Here is a 20,995-nt window from a genome sequence, read left to right as displayed (position 1 = left end):
TGTTCCTTACAAAGGGAAACCACTCTGCTTTGTTGTCAAAAAAATAGAGACACGTAATGGTTTAGTTTCGATCTTTCAACAAGTTATTTTGATGGACGACGCACAACCGGATGCTGGCGCCCCAGAGGCTACAGAACACCCCCAAGAACTGGTGAATGAAAATCCTTTGGCGGGACCGTTTTACATTGGTAAGCATAATGACGAATCAAGTTTTTGCTTGTCACAGTTTTGATTCGACCCCATTATTGTTCGACCCAGGTTGCAATATTAGCCACTTTTCCTGTTGGTTCGGACACCTACGATATCTATGTTGTAAGAAATTCTATTCTTTTGTCAAATCCAATAAAATAGAAAATAGTGGAGTAGCCCCCCTCAAGAGTGATGGTCCTTTACGGTAGTCCATATAAACAGACTTCCGAGCCTTTGATAATTTTTGCTATGGCGGCTCTGGCAGTCCATATGCACCCCTTCAAAAACATGGGTGCAGTTTAGCACAGCGAATTCGTGCGCTTCACTAAACAGACGTCATTCGAGACAAATTGAGGAAAATAATGAATAAACTTCATAAACATGTTAAATTTACCTGAATGGCAACCTACAGATGTTATCCTTTGCATGCACCCTATAAAAACACGACAATGTTTCAACACACTTTTCTCGCTGACATGTTTATGTTTAAATTTGAAACAGTGTATTCTGTATCGAATACCACATCGTTATCGACTTTATAGGCTGGAGCACATAACCCGACGTGCAAAATATTGGTGTACTGCAACCTAACCAATATTGGGTCAATTTTCCAATATGGCGGATACAGCGTACATAACAAAACCTTAGTCAATAAATTCAATTATTTCTTTCTTTAATGGTACCATTTGGATGAGTTTGTGGTTAAGATATGTAAACTTTAATAAGTTCTTGCAGTTTTAGTGTTCCTTAACCCTTGCATTGTTGATAACATTTTGCACCCATGGACAAGAGAGAGCGCATTGCAACTCTAAGCAGCCCATTGGGCTATAAAGCTTAGAGTTGAATTATTGCAACTAACCTTTACGGATGCAACAACCAATGCAAACATACTGTATTAAACAAACAGTTTGAATCAGTCTTCTCTCACCCACAGCCGCTGAGTCTCTCTCAGTCCTGTAAACTACTACTTACCCACAAAATCATCCAAAGGTGGAAAATATCAATATCACCGAGGATGGAGTATGGAAACTCCTCACAGGTTTAAACCCCAGTAAAGCCTCGGGACCCGACCAGATCTCCCCAAAGGTTACTAAAGGAACTTAACCACGAAATAGCCCCTGTCCTAACCCATATCTTTCAAATTTCTTTGAAATCAGGTCTTGTCCCCAATGTCTGGAAGCATGCAGTAATTGCTCCCATGTACAAGAAAGGCCCTAAATGTAAACCCTGTAACTACAGACCTATTTCCCTAACCTGTATTGCCTCTTCGCCAGTACATAATTAGTACGAGTTCTCTCCCTTACACCACTGTTATGTTATCATGGTATATTCCCATGAGTTACTCCCCTTGGTTGGAAGTTTGCCTTTGAAACTGCGTTTTTCACCAAATTGTTGTATCCACTTGAGAGTTAAATAAACCAGTTCATCATTGACTATCTGGCAGTTATTCCTTACTGGCGTGGTGGCAGCACTGTATACGAACCTACGGTCATCTACAAAACATCTAATCGGAAAGGAACATTGCAAATCATAAACAGATAGAGCAGTAAAAGTCACTGTACATCAAATGTGAACTTGGAACAGTTTAACACCCTCTATTGTGAACTCTGACAGTTTGTGTTTTCGCATTTCACCATGGCCCATACCAACCGTGCCCCTAAACAGTGGCAGTTAACAAGAACTGAAAGTATTACTACCTTTGAGGCATGGCGCCAAAATCTACAATACACATTGTCTCTAGATCCTAATTTTGCAACATTCTTGGTAGATGGAACTACTTGGGGTCGTAAAACAGCAGCTAATCCCCTACGCGGTTTCACAGATGATGGCGGAGAGGGAGGTCGTACTGCTGCTCAAAAAGTGGCGCAACTTGAGCTTATGTTGGGTCAAATAGCCAATTACTGCCCTATTATTGCAAGAAACACTATAGTGCGAAATTCAGTCAGCATTAACAACATATGGCAGTCAATTCGATTACATTTTGGTTTCCAATCTACAGGCGGACATTTTTTAGACCTAGATCAGATCCATTTAGATCCCAACGAACGTCCTGAGGATCTATACCAGAGGTTGTCTAGCTTTGTGGACGACAACCTTTTGAAAGGGGGTGGATTGATAACTCACCACGGCGAAGTCCCAGATCAAGATGAGGAACTGACCCCTACTGTCGAGAATATGATAGTCTTGACATGGTTACGATTGATTCATCCAAATCTACCGGCATTAGTGAAACAAAAGTACGCAACAGATCTTAGATCTAGAACGCTTGCATCCCTTAAACCCGAAATATCGTTGGCGATCTCTAGCCTACTCGATGAAGTTCATTCTCTTGCTGATGCGAAGGTACTCAGGTCATCTTTCCAACGGAAATTACCACCTAAGCGACCAACTTGCCCAATATGCAAGCAAGCAAAAAGACCGAATTTCCAGCATTTTTTGAGTAAGTGTACATACTTACCAGAGGAAGATAGAAAGTACATGAAATCATCTGAAAAAATCCGCTTCACTACATACTCTAACGAAAACGAGGATATTAGTCATGATGATACATTGGACTCTGAAACCCATAGTTTGCAACCAGTTGTAACTCACTGTTCGCGACGCGTCAGCACCAAACAGTCACCAGTCTTGAAAACGTTCTATAGACAGTTTCCCATATTGTTGACATTGGACAGTGGGGCTGAGGTTAGCATGATAAAAAGCTCAGTCGTGCAGTACATTGGAGCTCCGGTGACGAAAACAAACCAGAGCGCGCTCCAGGCTGATGGTGTCACTCCATTACAAATCATTGGGGAGACACATTTCTATGTCTCGAGAGGTGACACTGATCTGAAATTAGAGGCTCTAGTAGTGAATGACTTAGATGTCGATGTTCTAGCGGGGATACCATTTATGTGTACCAATGACATTTCAATTCGACCTGCTAAACATGAAATACTGATCGGCGGCATTGAACATGTTAATTATGGCTCCTCCAAATCTGACTCGCCAAGTAACCGCGTACGACGCACCCAAGCCTTTGTCTTACGAGCTCAGTCTACGTCATCTGTCGTATGGCCAGGTTCCTTCATTGAGTTGAATGTGCCGTCTGATATTGGACCTGAGGACACTGTGGCGATTGAGCCCAAACATGACTCTGGTATTTCCTGGATAAAACCGCAGGTTATCGAATCAGTTGGCGGTTGCATCAGAATCGCCAACGAGACACAGGAACCACAGCGAGTGTTAAGGCATGAACATGTTGGTTTCATAAGGAATACAGAGACAATGAAAGTTGGGGTTCTTACACCCATTACAGGAACACAGCTTAGCCATCAATCAGTTCCCAAATTACACATGTCTAATACAACATGCATCTCAACTGACCCTGATAAAGTGTTGACAGATGAACAACGCATGAAGTTTTTGATATTGGGTGATAAGTATGACGATGTGTTTGCGTCGGATATATCCGGGTACAACGGTGCCGTTGGTGACTTTAAAGCCGTTATCAACATGGGCCCTGTACAACCTCCCCAGCGTAAAGGACGGGTGCCACAATACGCGAAGGACAAGCTTGTCGAACTCCAACAGAAATTTGATGAGTTAGAGAGTCAAGGAGTTTTCAGTCGCCCAGAAGATGTAGGTGTGACGGCTGAATACCTAAACCCGTCCTTCTTAGTGAAAAAACCACAGGGCGGATACAGACTAGTCACTGCGTTTTCCGATGTTGGACGATACAGCAAGCCTCAACCTAGTCTGATGCCCGATGTTGATTCCACTCTACGCACAATAGGACAATGGAGGTATATAATACAGTCGGACTTAACAAGTGCGTTTTATCAGATACCACTGTCAAAGCAGTCAATGAAATATTGTGGTGTAGCAACTCCATTTCGCGGTGTTAGAGTATACACTCGTTGTGCTATGGGAATGCCCGGATCAGAAACAGCTCTTGAAGAACTGATGTGCCGTGTACTCGGAGATTTCGTTCAAGAAGGGTTTGTCGCAAAACTTGCCGATGACCTTTATTGTGGCGCTAACTCTGTTGATGATCTATTGATCAAGTGGGAGCGTGTTTTAGACGCCTTGTCTCGATGTGGGCTGCGTCTAGCACCATCCAAGACTGTAATCTGTCCGAAGTCCACTACAATTCTTGGATGAATTTGGTCTGCTGGCCAGTTATCTGCAAGTCCTCACCGTATTGCCCCGTTGTCTTTGTGTACACCTCCAGATACTGTGAAAGGGTTGCGTTCGTTCATCGGTGCGTACAAGGTTCTCGGGCGTGTGTTGCCAAACTGTTCACGATATGTTAGCCCACTAGACGACCTAGCCCCTGGTAAACAGTCGCATGACAAGGTGGAGTGGACGGACTCCTTTTTAAAATCATTCAAAGATGCACAGGCAGCACTGCATAATCATAAGTCGATTGTCATACCGAGACCCACAGATCATTTGTGGATAGTTACCGATGGTTCCGTGTCTCAGCGTGGTATAGGAGCAACCCTGTATGTGATGAGAAATGACAAGTTGCACTTGGCAGGCTTTTTCAGTGCCAAGCTGCGGAAACATCAAGTCACTTGGCTTCCGTGTGAAATCGAAGCTCTGAGCATCGCGTCCGCCGTTAAACACTTTAGCCCTTACATAATACAGTCTACTGTGTCGGCTTGTGTACTTACTGACAGTCAGCCTTGCGTACAGGCTGTAGAGAAGCTATGTCGCGGTGAGTTTTCCGCTAGTCCGAGAGTGACGTCATTTTTGTCAACTGTGAGTCGTTTCCAGATAAGCGTCAGACATCTTGCTGGCTCTGCCAATGTGCCGTCAGACTTTGCAAGTAGGAATGCCCCCGAGTGTTCTGTGCCAGCCTGTCAAATCTGTACATTTATCTGTAATACTGAAGACTCTGTGGTTCGTAACGTCTGCATTGACAGTATTGTGAATGGAACATCGCGTTTGCCGTTTGCTACAAGATCCTCGTGGCTTCAAATTCAATCCGAGTGTCCAGGTCTGCGACGTACACACGCGCATCTCAAACAAGGTACTCGTCCCTCTAAAAAACTAACAAAGATCAAAGATGTTAAACGTTACCTTCAAGTCGCATCAATCGCCAGAGATAATTTACTGGTGGTAAAACGCAGTGACCCTTTATTGCCACCATCTGAGTTGATAGTTGTTCCTCGTGCCGTTTTAGACGGATTGGTCAGCGCTCTACACATTAAGTTAGACCATCCATCTAAGCACCAGCTTGAACTTGTGATGAAGCGTCACTTTTACGCGTTGGACTTGAGTAGCTCTATTGAAACTGTAACTCGGCAGTGCCACTTATGTGCTTCATTACAGTCATTACCAGAATCCGCTATAAAGCATACAAGCGAAGACCCTCCAGAAGTTGTTGGCATGTCGTTCGCCGCAGATGTACTGAAACGTAATCAACAAACTATTCTAGTCGTGCGTGAGAGTGTTACCTCTTATACTAAAGCCTGTCTTATTCCTGACGAAAAAAGGGACACTTTAAGAGATGCTTTAGTGTGTTTGTGTACTGAGCTCCATCCATTAGACGGCCCCCCTGCAGTTATTCGTGTAGATCCCGCCCCGGGTTTTGCATCTTTGCAAAGCGACGAAGCCTTGAAACGTCTCAACATCGTGTTGGAGATCGGCCGTGTTAAGAACATAAACAAGAATCCTGTGGCTGAAAAGGCTATACAAGAGCTAGAAAATGAGTTGTTGCGGTATGAACCAGGTGGAGGCCCCGTTACTTGCATGGGCCTTGCTATTGTAGTCGCAAGGTTGAATTCACGTCTACGCCATACGGGCCTGTCTTCCCGTGAATTGTGGACCCAACGCTCTCAGTTCACTCATGTTCAACTCCCTGTGTCTGACCGTGATGATCTGGCAGTTATTCCTTACTGGCGCTTAGCTTATGGAGCATATACATGTACTTGTGTCCAATATCATGTCTTTTTATGATAAACATGACATCTTAACATGACAACACGGTTTCAGGTCAAAACATAGCTGTGAAACCCAGCTCATAAGTTTTTCCCAGGAAGTCTATGGCAATCTAGAACAAGGCCAACAAGCTGATATTATAGTCATGGACTTCAGCATAGCCTTTGATAAAGTCGATCATCACAAACTTCTGCTGAAATTACATAGACTAGGCATAAAACTCCGAGACCATTGGCTGGATCAGGTCATTTCTATACGGTTGTACTCAGCAGGTTGCTGTTGAGGGCCTTAACACTGACAACCTCCCCGTCTTATCTGGCGTCCCCCAAGACTTGGTCCTTGGACCTTGCCTTTTTCTCTCATACATAAATTAGCTCCCTGACAGTGTTAAGAGCAAGGTTCGACTCTTCGCAGATGATACAATAGTTTATCTAACAATTAAATCCACCTAAGATGCACAAACCCTCCAAAATGATCTCTTTAATCTTGCAAAATGGGAATCTGATTGGTCCATGGAATTTAACGCCGACAAATGTGTAATCCTTAGAATCAGCCACCAAAAACATCCTGTCCTTTTTCCCTACAAACTTCATGGCATAGAACTAAAAACCACAGAGGCTGCAAAATATTTAGGTGTCACCATAAGTAAAGACCTGTCATGGACCAATCACATAAACAATATAACATCAAAGGCCAATAATTCACTCAGATTCATTAAAAGAAATATCATAACTTCAAATAAAAAGGTTAAAGAGACTGTCTACAAAACTTATGTAAGGCCAGTTAGAATGTTGCTCCACTGTTTGGCATCCTTGACAAAAGTATCTCATCTACAAAATTGAACAAGTCCAAAGATCAGCTGCCAGGTATGTTTGTAATGACTACAATTACACCAGTAGTAATTCCCAAATGCTGAATAATCTTAAATGGCAAACTTCAGAACAGCGTCAAAACATCAGCAATGTTATCCTACTATATAAAATCCAAAACAATCTTGTGTGGGTTGACTATCACCACCTGACACCCACCAGAAACCTGAACTACCTGGTACCATACTCAAGGACACAGTATCACTCCAACTCATTCTTTCCACGTAGTATTCGTCTGTGGAATGGCCTGCCTGTGTCCTTACAAGCTAGTCCCAGTATAGGTATCTTAATACTGGGCAGCTGCATCCTTTCCACCAGTTCTAAGTCTACTCTGTTTTTAGCTCACCTGAGCACAACGTGCTCATGGTGAGCTTTTGTGATCGCCTTTTGTCCATCGTCCGTCGTGCATCGTCAACATTTTGCCTTGTGAACACTCTAGAGGCCACATTTATTGTCTGATATTCATGAAATTTGGACAGAACATTTGTCCCATTAATACCTAGACTGAGTTTGAAACTGGGTCATGCTGGGTCAAAAACTAGGTCACTAGGTAAAAAAAAAGAAAAACCTTGTGAACAATGAAGAAGTCACATTTGATGCCCAATTTTCATGTAACTTTGTCAAAATGTTTGTCTAAATGATATGTTGGTCGAGTTCAAAAATGGTTCCGGTCAGTTGAAAAACATGGCCGCCAGGGGGCGGGGCAGTATTCCTTATATGGCTATAGAGAAACCTTGTGAACACTCTAGAAGTCACAATTTTTGCCCAATCATCATGAAACTTGGTCAAAACATTGGTTTCATTGATTTCTCGGACGAATTCGAAAATGGTCCAGATCGGTGAAAAATATGGCCGCCAGGAGGCGGGGCAGTTTTCCTTATATGGCTATAGTAAAACCTTGTCAACACTCTAGAGGCCATATTTATTGTCCAATCTTCATGAAATTTGGTCGGAAAATTGGTCTCAATTATATCTTGGATGAGTTTGAAAATGGTTACTTTTTTAAATTAAAAACATGGCTGCCAAGGGGTGGGGCATTTTTCCTTAAATGGCTATATATGGCTATTGTCAAACCTTGTGAACACTCTAGAGGCCACATTTATTGTCCAATCTTCATGAAATTTGATCAGAAGATTGGTCTCAATGATATCTTGAATGAGTTCGAAAATGGTTACGTTTGCTTGAAAAACATGGCTGCCAAGGGGTGAGGCATTTTTCCTTTTATGGCTATAAATGGCTAGAATAAAATCTTGTTAACACTCTAGAGGCCACATTTATTGTCCGATCTTCATGAAACTTGGTCAGAAGATTCACCCCAATAATATCTTGGACGAGTTCAAAAATGATGCTGGTTGGTTGAAAAACATGGCTGCCAGGGGGCGGGGCATTTTTCCTTATATGGCTATAGTAAAACCTTGTTAACACTCTAGAGGCCACATTTATTTTCACATCTTCATGAAACTTGGTCAGAAGATTTGTCCTAAATATATCTTGGATAAGTTTGTAAATGGTTTTGGTTTCTTAAAAAACATGGCCACCAGGGGGCGGGGCATTTTTTCTAATATGGCTATATATCATGCTTTAGTGAAACCTTGTTAACACTCTAGAGGCCACATTTATTGTCCAATCATCATGAAACTTGGTCAGATGATTTGTCCCAATGATATCTTGGATGAGTTCAAAAATGGTTCCGGTTGATGGAAAAACATGGCCGCCAAGGGGTGTGGCATTTTTCCTTATATAGCTATAGTTAAACCTTGTTAACACTCTAGAAGACATATTTATTGTACGATTATAATGAAACTTTGTCAGAAGATTTTTCCCAATGATATTATGGACAAGTTCGAAAGTGGTTCCAGTTGCTTGAAAAACATGGCCACCAGTGGGCGGGGCATTTTTCCTTATATGGACTTATGAATCTTCATGAAACTTTGTCAGTATATTTGTTTAAATGATATCTTGGATGTGTATGAAAATGGTTCTGGTCTGTTGAAAAACGTGGCTGCCAGGGTGTTCACTGTCACGAACGTTGGTAAGAACATATTGTTCTAATGACATCTTGGGCTGCACAGAACAGGTCAGTTCCTTTGAATCTCAGGTGAGCGACTTTGGGCCTTTCAGGCCCTCTTGTTTACTAGAGCATCATTTTAAGTGTGCAATGATTATATATAAATTGTAAACTTGTATGTATACAATTGTAATTATACATGCACAATTTCAGTGATTATAATTGTAATATTTTTTTTAAGTAAGTGTTCATAATTTTCTTTATTATTATATTTATTTGTAGTTTTTTTCTAACAGAGAATCACGTGATAGTATGCATTCTCAATGGCTGCAGCACAGCAATGTCATGATATGGAAAATTAAATATTGAAAAACAAATCAAGTTTGTGAACAGCGCATTACATAAAAATCCAGTTCCCATAAACTGTAAAAAGTTTTCACACCAAAACTGACCATGTATAATACTGTATTATACATGGTCAGTTTTGGTGTTATAATTTTTTTGGCAATGAAAAGACTTCAATTTTAGTGTTGGGTTGCCTGGAGTCCTATGGTTGGCTCATAGTTCTTGCAATCGTGATCGCCCTCTACCTGAAGAGCACACTTAGTCCAGCTGTGAGGAAATACAAAGAGAAACTCAATGAGACCATACAGAACAAGAAGTTTGGTAAGACAGACTTTTTTTTTGGTCAAATTTGGTTCCGGTAGGGAGACTCATTCCCAATGTAAAAAAGTTTATATTTTTCCCAAATTGGACCTAGAAATTCCCAATGGAATTAAGTTTTAGGACACTACATTTTCGGACACCCCCTTTTTTAGCCAAAATATTTATTTAAGTTTTCGTGCCTCTAAATTTTCGGACATACGGATTTTTGTCCATAATTAAACACTAATTTTTCTGACAGTCAATTTTATAGGCTATTTTAGCAGATTTCGGCTCTGTTTTGTCTATCTGGTGACCCTTTTCCCTTTTATCAAGTGTTTTAACATCTGGATTAAAGTAATAAAACCTGGCAGATGGATACCTGAGGGCAGTACACATCAAATTTGCGTTATCTGGTAACCTGTGTTCAAAAACTTTTAGTAATAACAGTATTTTGTACGAAAAATGGCTCAAATAATTTTGCCATTGAAACTTTCATGTATGGCTACAGCACTTTTTTCATTCTTTAGCAAGGGCCTTATAGAGGCCCATTGCCCCAGTAGAAAAACCCATTCCCCAAGAGAAAGGCCCCTTCCAAAAGAGAATTTTTTTAAATAAAATGATGCAATTTTCCCCAAATTTCAAGCTTACTTTGGGCAATTTTTCTCCTTTCTCAGTTTGTTGATAATTTTTTCCCCAAAATGGAAAGCCTTGCCATTGACCCAAATCAAGAAAAAAGGCCCTGGACTATATGTAAAGTTATTGTCACACTTGAAGGTCATAAGAAGGGATTAAAGCTAACATTTGGACTGCTTTATTTAAGTAAGGAGGGAGGGGGGGAAAACATATTAAGGAAAACAAATTACCATAGATAACACAAAAATTGCAAGGTAGGTGCATTGGGAAGGACAGATAACTGACATGTTTGATTGACATCGTGTATGGTGTAAAGACATTGATATATATGAGCTTGGAACTAAAATAAAAAATTTCTGGGAAAACTGGTCATAATGCATTTGCATAAGTTGGAATCCCAGATAAGCCTGTGCAATCTGCACCGGCTAATTAGGGACCACACTTTCAGCCTGAATCTAATTTTTCGTTTAAAGGAAGTCTCTTCTAAAGGAAAATCTAGACTAATTGGAAAGTGTCATTCCTGATTCGCCTGTGCAAGGAATGACATTTTAAGTACTTGCATTAAGATCAGTCTTATCTTTGGCTCAACACTCCCTGTATTTTCAGACCCAGAAGAGGCATCCGCGCGGGAGTTGGCGCGAGAGGCAGCGAGAAGAAGGATGCAGGAGCAGCTGGATGCACAGGCCGCCAGGCATGCTGAGATGATGAAACAGGTACATACGAGTCTTGCTCTGTAAAAACAGTGTTGAATGCATGTCCTTAAAGTGTCGTCCCAGATTAGCCATAGTGCACTGCACTTTCCCCTAAGACTGGGTTCTTTCCCCTAAGACTGGGTTCTTTCCCCTAAGACTGGGTTCTTTCCCCTAAGACTGGGTTCTTTCCCCTAAGACTGGGTTCTTTCCCCTCAGACTGGGTTTTCGTTGCCAAGAGGCTTCCTTTTTACAAAATATGCCGAAAGTGGTGTTTCTGATTAGCCTGCATGGACTGCGTAGACTAATCTGGGATGACATTTAATGCTCATGCATTAAGCCCAGTTTCCTCAGATTATGGCTCATATTCGGACTGCAGAGGGGGTTTATGGCAAAATTGACCGTAGTGCTCTAAAGAACTGCTCCATCATTTACACCAACAAGTTGATAATTAAATGAAAAAGAAAATGGTCATTCTTGATCATTGCAATTTAATGTTATAGTTAAGTTAAACATGTGCTTTAAGTTAAACATGTGACTTTAACATTATTATCTAGAAAGAGGAAGAGAAAAGGCAGGAGAAGATCAAAGACTGGGAGAACCATTTGGAGGGCAATGGATACAGATCTAAAACCAAGCCGGTAAGGGTAGTCCCATGCAGGTATTGAGGGAAAATACTTTGATTTCAAGACACATAAACTCCTGCAGACTGTGATAGATATATTAAATACCAGTAGCTTTGAACATGTTATATGTTTGTACATTTTTATGCCTCCGTGATCAAATGATCGGCGGTATATTGTTTTTGGCCTGTCTGTCTGTCAGTCATTCATTCATTGTGTGTGTCCCATGTCCCAAAACTTTAACCTTAGACATAACATTTGCAATATTGAGGAAAGCAACTTTATATTTGGCATGCATGTGTAACTAAATGAGCTGCACATTTTGAGCGGTGAAAGGTCAAGGTCATCCTTCAAGGTCAAAGGTCAAATATATGGCTTCAAAGCGGCGCGATAGGGGGTATGTGTTTCTGATAGGGATGGCATCGAATACCAATATCGGTATTCGAATGTTCGCAAATTCATTCAATCGAATATTCGCATAAAACGGCTGGATTGATTTTACCTTGTTATGTGTTAATTTCCATTGGTTTGTAAGTTATATCCGTTTGCTAAATACGAGGCTGTTTATTAACGTTGCTATCGAATAATTGTATCGCTGTCGACTAATACTGTGACCGATACTGTGATCGGGCACAAATAGAATGAAAAACATCGTGTCATAGAAGTTTATTTTTTAATGATTCCACAGATTTGTAGCAGACCGCGCATATGTAAAACTAAGTTTACACACATTACACGTTGCGGTCTTCTTATCCACAGACCGTGTTAAGTATTCCATACTGCAGAAGGGGCTGGTGGCATTTTAGATTTGAATTATGATTCCTTGATGATTGTTTAATTTATATCATCTGTTACTTTTGAGTAATTCACATATTTAAATGTCTGTTCAAACTGTGATCACAAAAACTAAATTATTATTCGCAAGTAAATTGAAGCCCTTAATTGGTACCTAATTGACAAACAACAGTTTAGGCCCTTTCTTATAGTAAGTATATTGCATTGCGCGATTTGAGTAATTCACACATTTTAGTGGCTGTACATACTGTGATCACAAAACTTCATTATTATTCGCCAGTCAATTGAAACCGTTAATTGGCATCCCATTGGCAAACAACAGTCGGGGCCTTTCTTAAAGCGTGTATATTGCACTGCGCAATCAACAATCGAAAAAAATGCGAATATGCGAATATCATTTTTATTATTCGAATGCTGACCATTCAATCGAATATTCGATTATTCGAATAATTTTGCCATCCCTTGTTTCTGACAAACAGATCTCTTGTTCAAATATATTTTGGGCAGATTGAAAATTAATGTTATGATATGTTGAAATATTTATTGATTCCAAGTGAAAATGAAGTAATTTTGCAAAAAATAATGTCTATGACATGAGAGGCGTTATCTGTGACCCAACATTTTAAATACATTGTTGAACTGCATATGGTGATAAATTGATGGACTAACCCTTTCCCACTTATATGCAAATTGACAAATAGCTATGTGCAAACAGCATAAAACCAGAACAGCCTGCAAGTTACTCGCAGTCTGTTCAGGTTTTACATTGGTTGCTGCTCAACAGTATCTAAGGTTTGAAGTTGAAGCCTTAAAAGCCGGATCTCACTTGCTTGATTTTGCGGTGGTAAAATGTTAACCTACATTAACTAGTGGGCTGGGTTTATCTGCCAGTGATTTGCTGATAACATTAGAGTGTTTATAAACAGAAACACGTGTTTGAGCAAACAGCAATTTGGTATAGTGTTGAATCTGTATTTACATGTAAACTTGATTGAGTCATCCGCTAGCTATTGGCTGAGTGAAGTTCATAACCTTTCAAGTGGGCGGTGCTTAGCATTTACAGGGAAATTTGAATTTCAAGCAGACGACAAAAAACTTTTTTCTGTAAGTCAATAACTATATAACTTACAACCACCAAATTACACATACATATTGTTTGCATACTAAAGTATATGTATGTCAATTTCATTGGAAAATATTAAATCCAAACTTAAATATTTTGAAAATAATCATTTTTGTTTTCTGCTGTTTACACACCAGTGTACAACTGAAAAGTAGACATTTTGTGACTTTGTGGCCCTTTTATACTGCTTCTCTGGTGTTTAAGAACATGAATCTAGTAAGAAAGGTCTATAATTCAATTTAACCTTCTAAGGGACTACACATGGGTGAAAATACCTATCTCAGTGGTAAAGGGTTAGACTACCCAAGTTAATGGATTCAAACTAACTTCTTACGGTTGTTAGCCCGGATGGGCAACAATATGCAAGGGGTTTGTTGCCAGACCAAAGTCTTAGAAGCCAAGGTCAAACTTAATGTAATGTGCAAATACAGATAATGCTGAGTAAAAACCAGATGCAGTAGACAGTGATGCCCTTATTGGCTGCTTGGCCAGTATCGATTCATTTGTCAATATGAACGTTTCCTGGTCCTATATTAAGTTAATGTAGATTTCAACAAGAAGTCATGTGTTGTTATATTGCTGAGTCTTGGATGAAAGGAATAAAGCTTTTCTGTGAGTACGGGTAGTATAGAAGTTAATCAAATGGTCAATTTGGCTTAACCTAGAATTTCGACCTCCTAAATTAATTCAAAAGTAGGTCAATGTCAAAGTAAAAATGAGGTCAAAGTAAAAATGAGATTTAAGTTAAAACAAGGTCAAAGTAAAAATGAGGTCCAATTATCTGGGTGAGTTGAGGGTTTTCATTGATAACGTGACAAAACTTGTCATGAGGGTTAACCAAGAAGTTGAACCTTCGGAATAAGTCTTAAACCTTGACAACATTAGATACGTATTTTAACGCATAATTTAATTAAAGACCTTTCTTACTTAATTCAAGTTTTAAAAGCTTCATTTCCAACTCTTAGATACTGATTAGCAGCAAACAGCATAAAGCCTGAACAGACTGCAAATTACTTGCAGGCTGTTGTGGTTTTATGCTGTTTGCACATAGCCATTTAAACATTGCTTCTGAGTGGGAAAGGGTTTAACCAAAACTGGTCAGTGTCAAAGTCAAAATGAGGTTAGGTGATGTGGGTATGTTGAGAGTGCTCAAATATAACATCCATGCAAGTATCAAAGCTTTGTAGCAAACTGTTTTCATGTTGTATAAAACCCGAGTTCCAAGATAAACATTTTCTGGATGGATGGAATGTAGGACAAGCAGGGGTGTCAAAGTTCAGGATTATTCCTGAAATCAGGATTTAGGCCCTCAAAAACTGTTTTTTATATTGATATAATTTAGAGGATTATTTTGTTCTGGTATTTAAAGATTTTTGTCACAAAATGTCAATTTAAACACACATTATTTTAATTTGACATATTGTTAACACATTTATCATAATTAAATGAATTATTAACCCTCTTTTGGCACTGGCCCCCACATGTAAGGCTTATTTTCAGGATTTTAGATTTTGGGCAATTGACACCCCTGACAAGCCAAACAATATTTTCCTCTTATCATCAGTAGATGCGGGAAAATAAAAAGCAGATAAGAATTATTTAAAACCCCATAAATGGTCATAATCAACATAATCCCATATAAAAATCAGTGTTCCTGATTGCAATAGCCAAAATTTCCATATTAGATGTGGTGTGGCAACATTGATTGAACAAGATACAAATTGCTCGATTTTTTTTTTTGCCTTAATATATTAGTATTGATTCTGTATGAAGTACTAGACGGGTATTCAAGATAAATATCAGAAAACTGTTAGAAGTTTAAAAAAAGCTAGTATCCTAGCTGGACTACCGACGGTTGACATTGACTTGCCCATCTCGTTTTCTTTTTGGGCTGGGTCAATAAACAACCACAGATTTCTATTTCAAAAGTAACCTATCAATAACATGTAAAATTTGTTATGATGTGTTTTTGTTTATTTGACAACAACTCTTGTTTTGGTATATTTGCTACAGTGTTTTATTTGTTACTATTGTGTTGGATGGCTGATTTAGGGCCTAGTTTGTATTTTTCACTGGCTTACAAAATTATTGAACAAAAAAGTACATGTACATGTTGATATATGTTTTTTTTTGCAGAAGCAGGAATCTGAAATACAAAAACCCTTGAAGACAGAGAAGAAATCAAAACCTTTGAGATCTTCAGGTAATAACTACCCCGGTAGTGTTTTTATGCTCCCCGAAAATATAGTTGCCAGTTTGTAGTTCCGTTATTCCTTACATCCTTCCTTCCTTCATTCCGTAACACTTTTGCTAACGTTTCTCATAGCGCCTTCAATACTTTACCAATCGCTTTCATATTTGGCATGTACCTTTTGATGAGGTTTGAGGTCAGTGGGGTCAAGGTCAAGGTCACCGAGGCTAATAATACACTTCCTTCTGTCACACTTTTGCTACCGTTTCTCATAGCGCCTTCAATACTTTACCAATCGCTTTGATATTTGGCATGTAGGTACCTTGCATGGACCTCTACCTTTTGATGAGGTTTGAGGTCACTGGGGTCAAGGTTAAGGTAACCGAGGCTGATAATAGATTTTTTTAGATGGTTATTAACACATAGATTGACAAAGCGCATCATCGGGGAGCATCCATCAGTGTCACTGATATTCTTGTTTTTAAATTGTATAGTTTATTAGCATGGTCATATGTTGGGCTTTTACTTTAACCCATTTATGCCTAGTAAACTCTCCCATCCTTCTAAATTGGATCAATTTATTTCCAAAATTAGGGATGTCAAGTATGTTTATTTCTATATTTAGAATATTTCATAAAGAAATTCCTTTAAGCAATTAGCGCAGACCCAGATGAGACGCCGCATCATGCGGCGTCTCATCTTGTTCTACGCTGTTTGCAATGTCCTTTTTTCAGGACGCTAGGCATAAATGGGTTAAAATGTTCATGTTTTTACATGCACTATATAACTATTACAGAATATTTAACTTCAAATATGCATTGGTGGTCATAATAACAAGTGACTGAAAGAAAACATACATTACATTGCCATGGTGTAGTGAGTTGTGCTGTCTTGTGACAGCTCTTGTTTATGTTGAGAAAACTTATATTATCTTAATGCTTTCAAGTTAAACTTATATTATCTTAATGGTCCGAAATTAAATCTCAAAATGGTCTAAAATTAAACTTATATTAATGGCCTGAACTTAAACTTAGATGCTCTTAAAGGTCTGAGCATAAACTTAAATTCTCTGAAAGGTTTGAACTTAAACTTGTATTTCCTCAATGGTCTGAACTTAAACTAAAACTCTATGAATGTTCTAAAATAAAACGTATATTCTCTACATGTGTGAAATGAAAATTATATTCTCTAAATGGTCTGAAGTTTAACTCGTATTCTCTAAATGGTCTGAACTTTAATTTATATTCTCTAAATGTTCTGAACTTTAATTTATATTCTGTAAATGGTCTGAACTTTAATTTATATTCTCTAAATGGTCTGAACTTTAATTTATATTCTCTAAATGATCTGAACTGTAATTTATATTCTCTTAATGGTCTGAACTTAAATTTATATTTTCTAAATGTTCTGAACTTTAACTAACTTAAAGTCTCTAAATGGTCTGAACTTAAAACTCTGAATAGTCACAACTATAGCTTATATTATCTGGTTTGTTGTTCCAGATTTTAATCCGCTGGCAGGTGATGGAGGCTCGAGTGGCTGGCGACCAGTTGCCAGGCGTGGCGGGGGTGGATGAGGTTAATTTTGTGTGCTTACCCCACCCACTTCCTGTCTGGTCAGTCATGTGACCCCATAGAGGTCATGTGATCCAACATGGCTGACATGGGACAGAAGAGAGTGGAAAAAATGTATCTGATCCATTGAGGCTCTTCAAATGATGACTTGAGTGACAGAAATATGTGAGACAATTTTACTGGCCTCTGTTCATTATTAAGGTAGCTATTTTTGCTTTACTGCTTATGAGCCTTGCTCTGTGAAAAGGGGGTTAAATGCATGTGCGTAAAGTGTCGTCCCAGGGCCCGTATTCACCAACCAATTCTTAGACTTAAGAATAAAGAATAGACTTAGAACCAAGAAAAATGTGTTCAGTGTTTGAATATATACAGGCCTCCACTGGTGATTATGTCATTAACAAAATGTTCTATATAAAGAATAATATAGATAGAGATGTTTACTGCAGAGTTTGACTCAAAATTAAAGAAATACTTGAATATTCTAATTTATAGAATTTTCTTTATTCTTAGACTTAAGTCTAAGAATTGTTTGGTGAATACGGGCCCAGATTAGCCTGTGCAATCTTCACAGGCTAATAAGGTACAGCACATTTCGCTTTTATGACATTTTCTTTTGAAAGAAAGCCTCTTCTTAGCAAAAATCCAGTTTAGGCGGAAATTATCGTCCCTGATTAGCCTGTGCAGATGATTTTGACCCATTTTTCATAGAGCACATTGTATATTCTTTATTTTTTTCTGACATTTTATTTCAACTGTAAAATTATTGTGGAATTAGGTATTTTGAGATATAAAATCATGTATGTAGATTTAGTGACTTAATGATACATGCAGTTCACTGGTATTAACCCTTTGCATGCTGGGTAATTTGTCGTCTGCTAAAATGTAGTCTGCTGACTTTCTAAAATTAGCATTTTCTTCGATTTTTTTCAAAGAATATTATTAGAATAGCAAACAGTTTGGATCCTGATGAGACACCACGTTCTGTGGCGTCTCATCTGGATCCAAACTGTTTGCAAAGGCCTTCAAAATTCGGTTCCCGCACTGAAAGGATTAATATTCATGTAGTTGAACATTTCTTTTCTTGTAATATGCAGTCTTCTTTTGAATGTTTGACTTTCAATTACTATTTCTATGACAGTAACACTAGTCCTAGAAGTATTTATGGTCTGTATAATTTTCTTGTTGCTAGCTACAGTATTATGTTGTGTATGTGTATATGATATTTCCATGTGAATGCTCATTGTGCAATAGTGTTTGTATTTTAAAGAGCTGTACAGTGGACAGATACATTTTCGTTGTTTGGGGGAAAGCACACCGATTGTTTTGAAGAGAAATACCTGCTTCTGTCAATCTTCATTGATCATGCATGAATTGAAACATTTCCGAAATTGCTGTACGAAATTTATGGACAAAGCGTCATGCTATTACTAACGTTCCTGAATAGCTCTCGGATAAAGTTTTTGTTTGCCCACTGGCCTGTCTGACTTTTAAGGGACAGCAGGAAATTTGAGAATCAATTAATGTATTATAATTACTGACAATGAATATATAAATTTAATAACTTTACCAATGATTATGATACTTTGCTTTATTTTGTTGCTGGTTAAACAATGAAAAAGCTTATTAGAGATATGTTTAACTTCATGCATCCATATCCACATAGAGCTCTTTGAGAATTCAGCATCTTGAAAAATAATGCAACTCTCAAATAAACCCACTGTGTGTAAAGATCAAAATTTTATTTAGCCTTATACTTTTGTTTATATGGTAACTGGTAAGCCAATGTTTGATTTATAAATGCATAATATGTAGCTTTTAACATTCAATGTGCACACTTACTATGCCATTTTTGCCTTAATTAATACTATTGTTATCTGGAAAAAAGTTTAATTGTCAGACCGCAACAAAAAATGGTCACGTCAATTTTTTTCATGGATGCTTTGTTCTCAGTTCAGGTGTGAATGAAGATTGCCAGTTAATGACGCCAAGCCCAGAAAGGATATGGTCTCCTTGGGCATGGCTGAACTTGTGGGCTGTTCTCTTTAAATGTATTAATATGACTTGTCATAATATGTCATCTTTGACATTCTTATTTATATTTTGCCATTCTTGTATTTCGAAATCTTGCTTTTACTTGCTTTGTTTTACGTTTTTGTTATGAATGTATCACATGAATGGTTTGATACAGATCATGACATGTTTGATTTTAAATACCTTTTTTAAAACACTTTCTGTAAAAAGCGAATTATTTTTGTAAAATGCTACAATGAATAAATAATGTATTTAAAGTTACATTCATTGACAATTCAATAAAGTTTATCAATGTTAGAGTTGGAATAGCTTTGTATTTCTTTGCATCAGAATGGTCAACTTTATGTATTGTGTTTGCATTAAGCAAACACCTGTATGTTATGGTATGTTTATTATTCAGTTAAAAAATCTCTACACTTTTAACCTTCATTTATATTTTTGACATTCATTTCTATGGTATATTACATCATGTGTATATTGGTGAAACGAAATAACCATTAGTCAGAACATGATGTTCAATAAACCATAAAATACAAACAATTTATCTTGTGGAAGTCTTTTCCTTTTGAAAACTGTAATTGTAATGCTGAATAGCTTATGAACATTAACCCTTAACCCTTTACCACTTAGATACGTATTTTCACACATTTGTAGCCCTTTAGAAAGTTAAATTTTATTAAAGACCTTTCTTACTGGATTCAAATTTTAAAGTCTTCATTTCCAACCCTAAGATACTAATGAGCAGCAAACAGCATAAAACCTGAACAGACTTGCGAGTTACTCGCAGACTGTTCTGGTTTTATGCCGTTTGCACAGAGCCATTTTCACTTTGCTTTTGAGTGGGAAAGGGTTAAAGGCTTTACCACTTAGATATGTATTTTTACACATTAGAAGTCCCTTAGAAAGTTAAATTTAATTAATTACATTTCTTACTAGATTCAAGTTTTAAAGGCTTCATTTCCAACCTTAAGATACTTATGAGCAGCAAACAGCATAAAACCTGAACAGACTGCGAGTTACTCGCAGGCTGTTCTGGATTTCTGCTGTTGCCCTCAGCCATTTTCACATTGCTTCTGAGTGGGAAAGAATTAACCTGACACCTTTATGCATGGCTATATTAAATGCACATGAAGTAAAACATCAGCTGCACCAGGGGCCGTATTCACCAACAATTCATTCTAAGACTTCCGAATAAAATATTGACCAAGGGCCTAGAAATAATCCAAGGTTCAAATATATACAGGCCACCACTTGTGATCCTGCTATAAACACAATGTTCTACAAGAATAATTATAGGTTATTAGACGTTTCACTGTACAATATGGAGATATATATTTGGACTAGCACACAGTTTGACGTCATATTGGACGAGACGTTATTTGAATATTCAAATTTTAAGAATTTTATTTATTTTTAGCGAGGCTGTATTCGGAGAAAACCCGAGCTATTGTCATAGCCAGCTCGTCGTCCGCCGTCCGTTGTCCGCCGTAGGCGTCATGCTTAAACCATAACATTGGCCATAACTTTTTAAATATTGAAGATAGCACTTTGATATTTGGCATGCATGTGTATCTAATGGAGCTGCACATTTTGAGTGGTAACATTTCAAGGTGAACATCATCCTTCAAGGTCTAGGGTCCAAAAAACAAAGTCAAGGAAAGTAATAAGCTTTAAATGGACATAGTTATCTGACCTTC

General features: G+C 38.3%; 1 protein-coding gene across 1 annotated transcript; it reads left to right on the top strand.

The window, feature by feature from the left end:
* Nucleotide 1: 1 nt before the first annotated feature.
* On the top strand, nucleotides 2-17,546 carry LOC127859400 (selenoprotein S-like). Its single transcript, XM_052396772.1, has 6 exons — nucleotides 2-188; nucleotides 9,523-9,660; nucleotides 10,879-10,985; nucleotides 11,519-11,602; nucleotides 15,639-15,705; nucleotides 17,196-17,546. Exons 1-6 carry the CDS (start codon nucleotides 92-94, stop codon nucleotides 17,267-17,269), a joined length of 567 nt encoding a protein of 188 aa, XP_052252732.1. The 5' UTR covers nucleotides 2-91; the 3' UTR covers nucleotides 17,270-17,546.
* Nucleotides 17,547-20,995: the final 3,449 nt, after the last annotated feature.

The sequence above is a fragment of the Dreissena polymorpha genome, chromosome 15, assembly GCF_020536995.1.
Source record: "Dreissena polymorpha isolate Duluth1 chromosome 15, UMN_Dpol_1.0, whole genome shotgun sequence".
Taxonomy (NCBI): Eukaryota; Metazoa; Mollusca; class Bivalvia; order Myida; family Dreissenidae; genus Dreissena; species Dreissena polymorpha.
The sequence above is the reverse complement of the archived record's forward strand: the minus strand, read 5'-3'. Positions and strand labels throughout refer to the sequence as shown.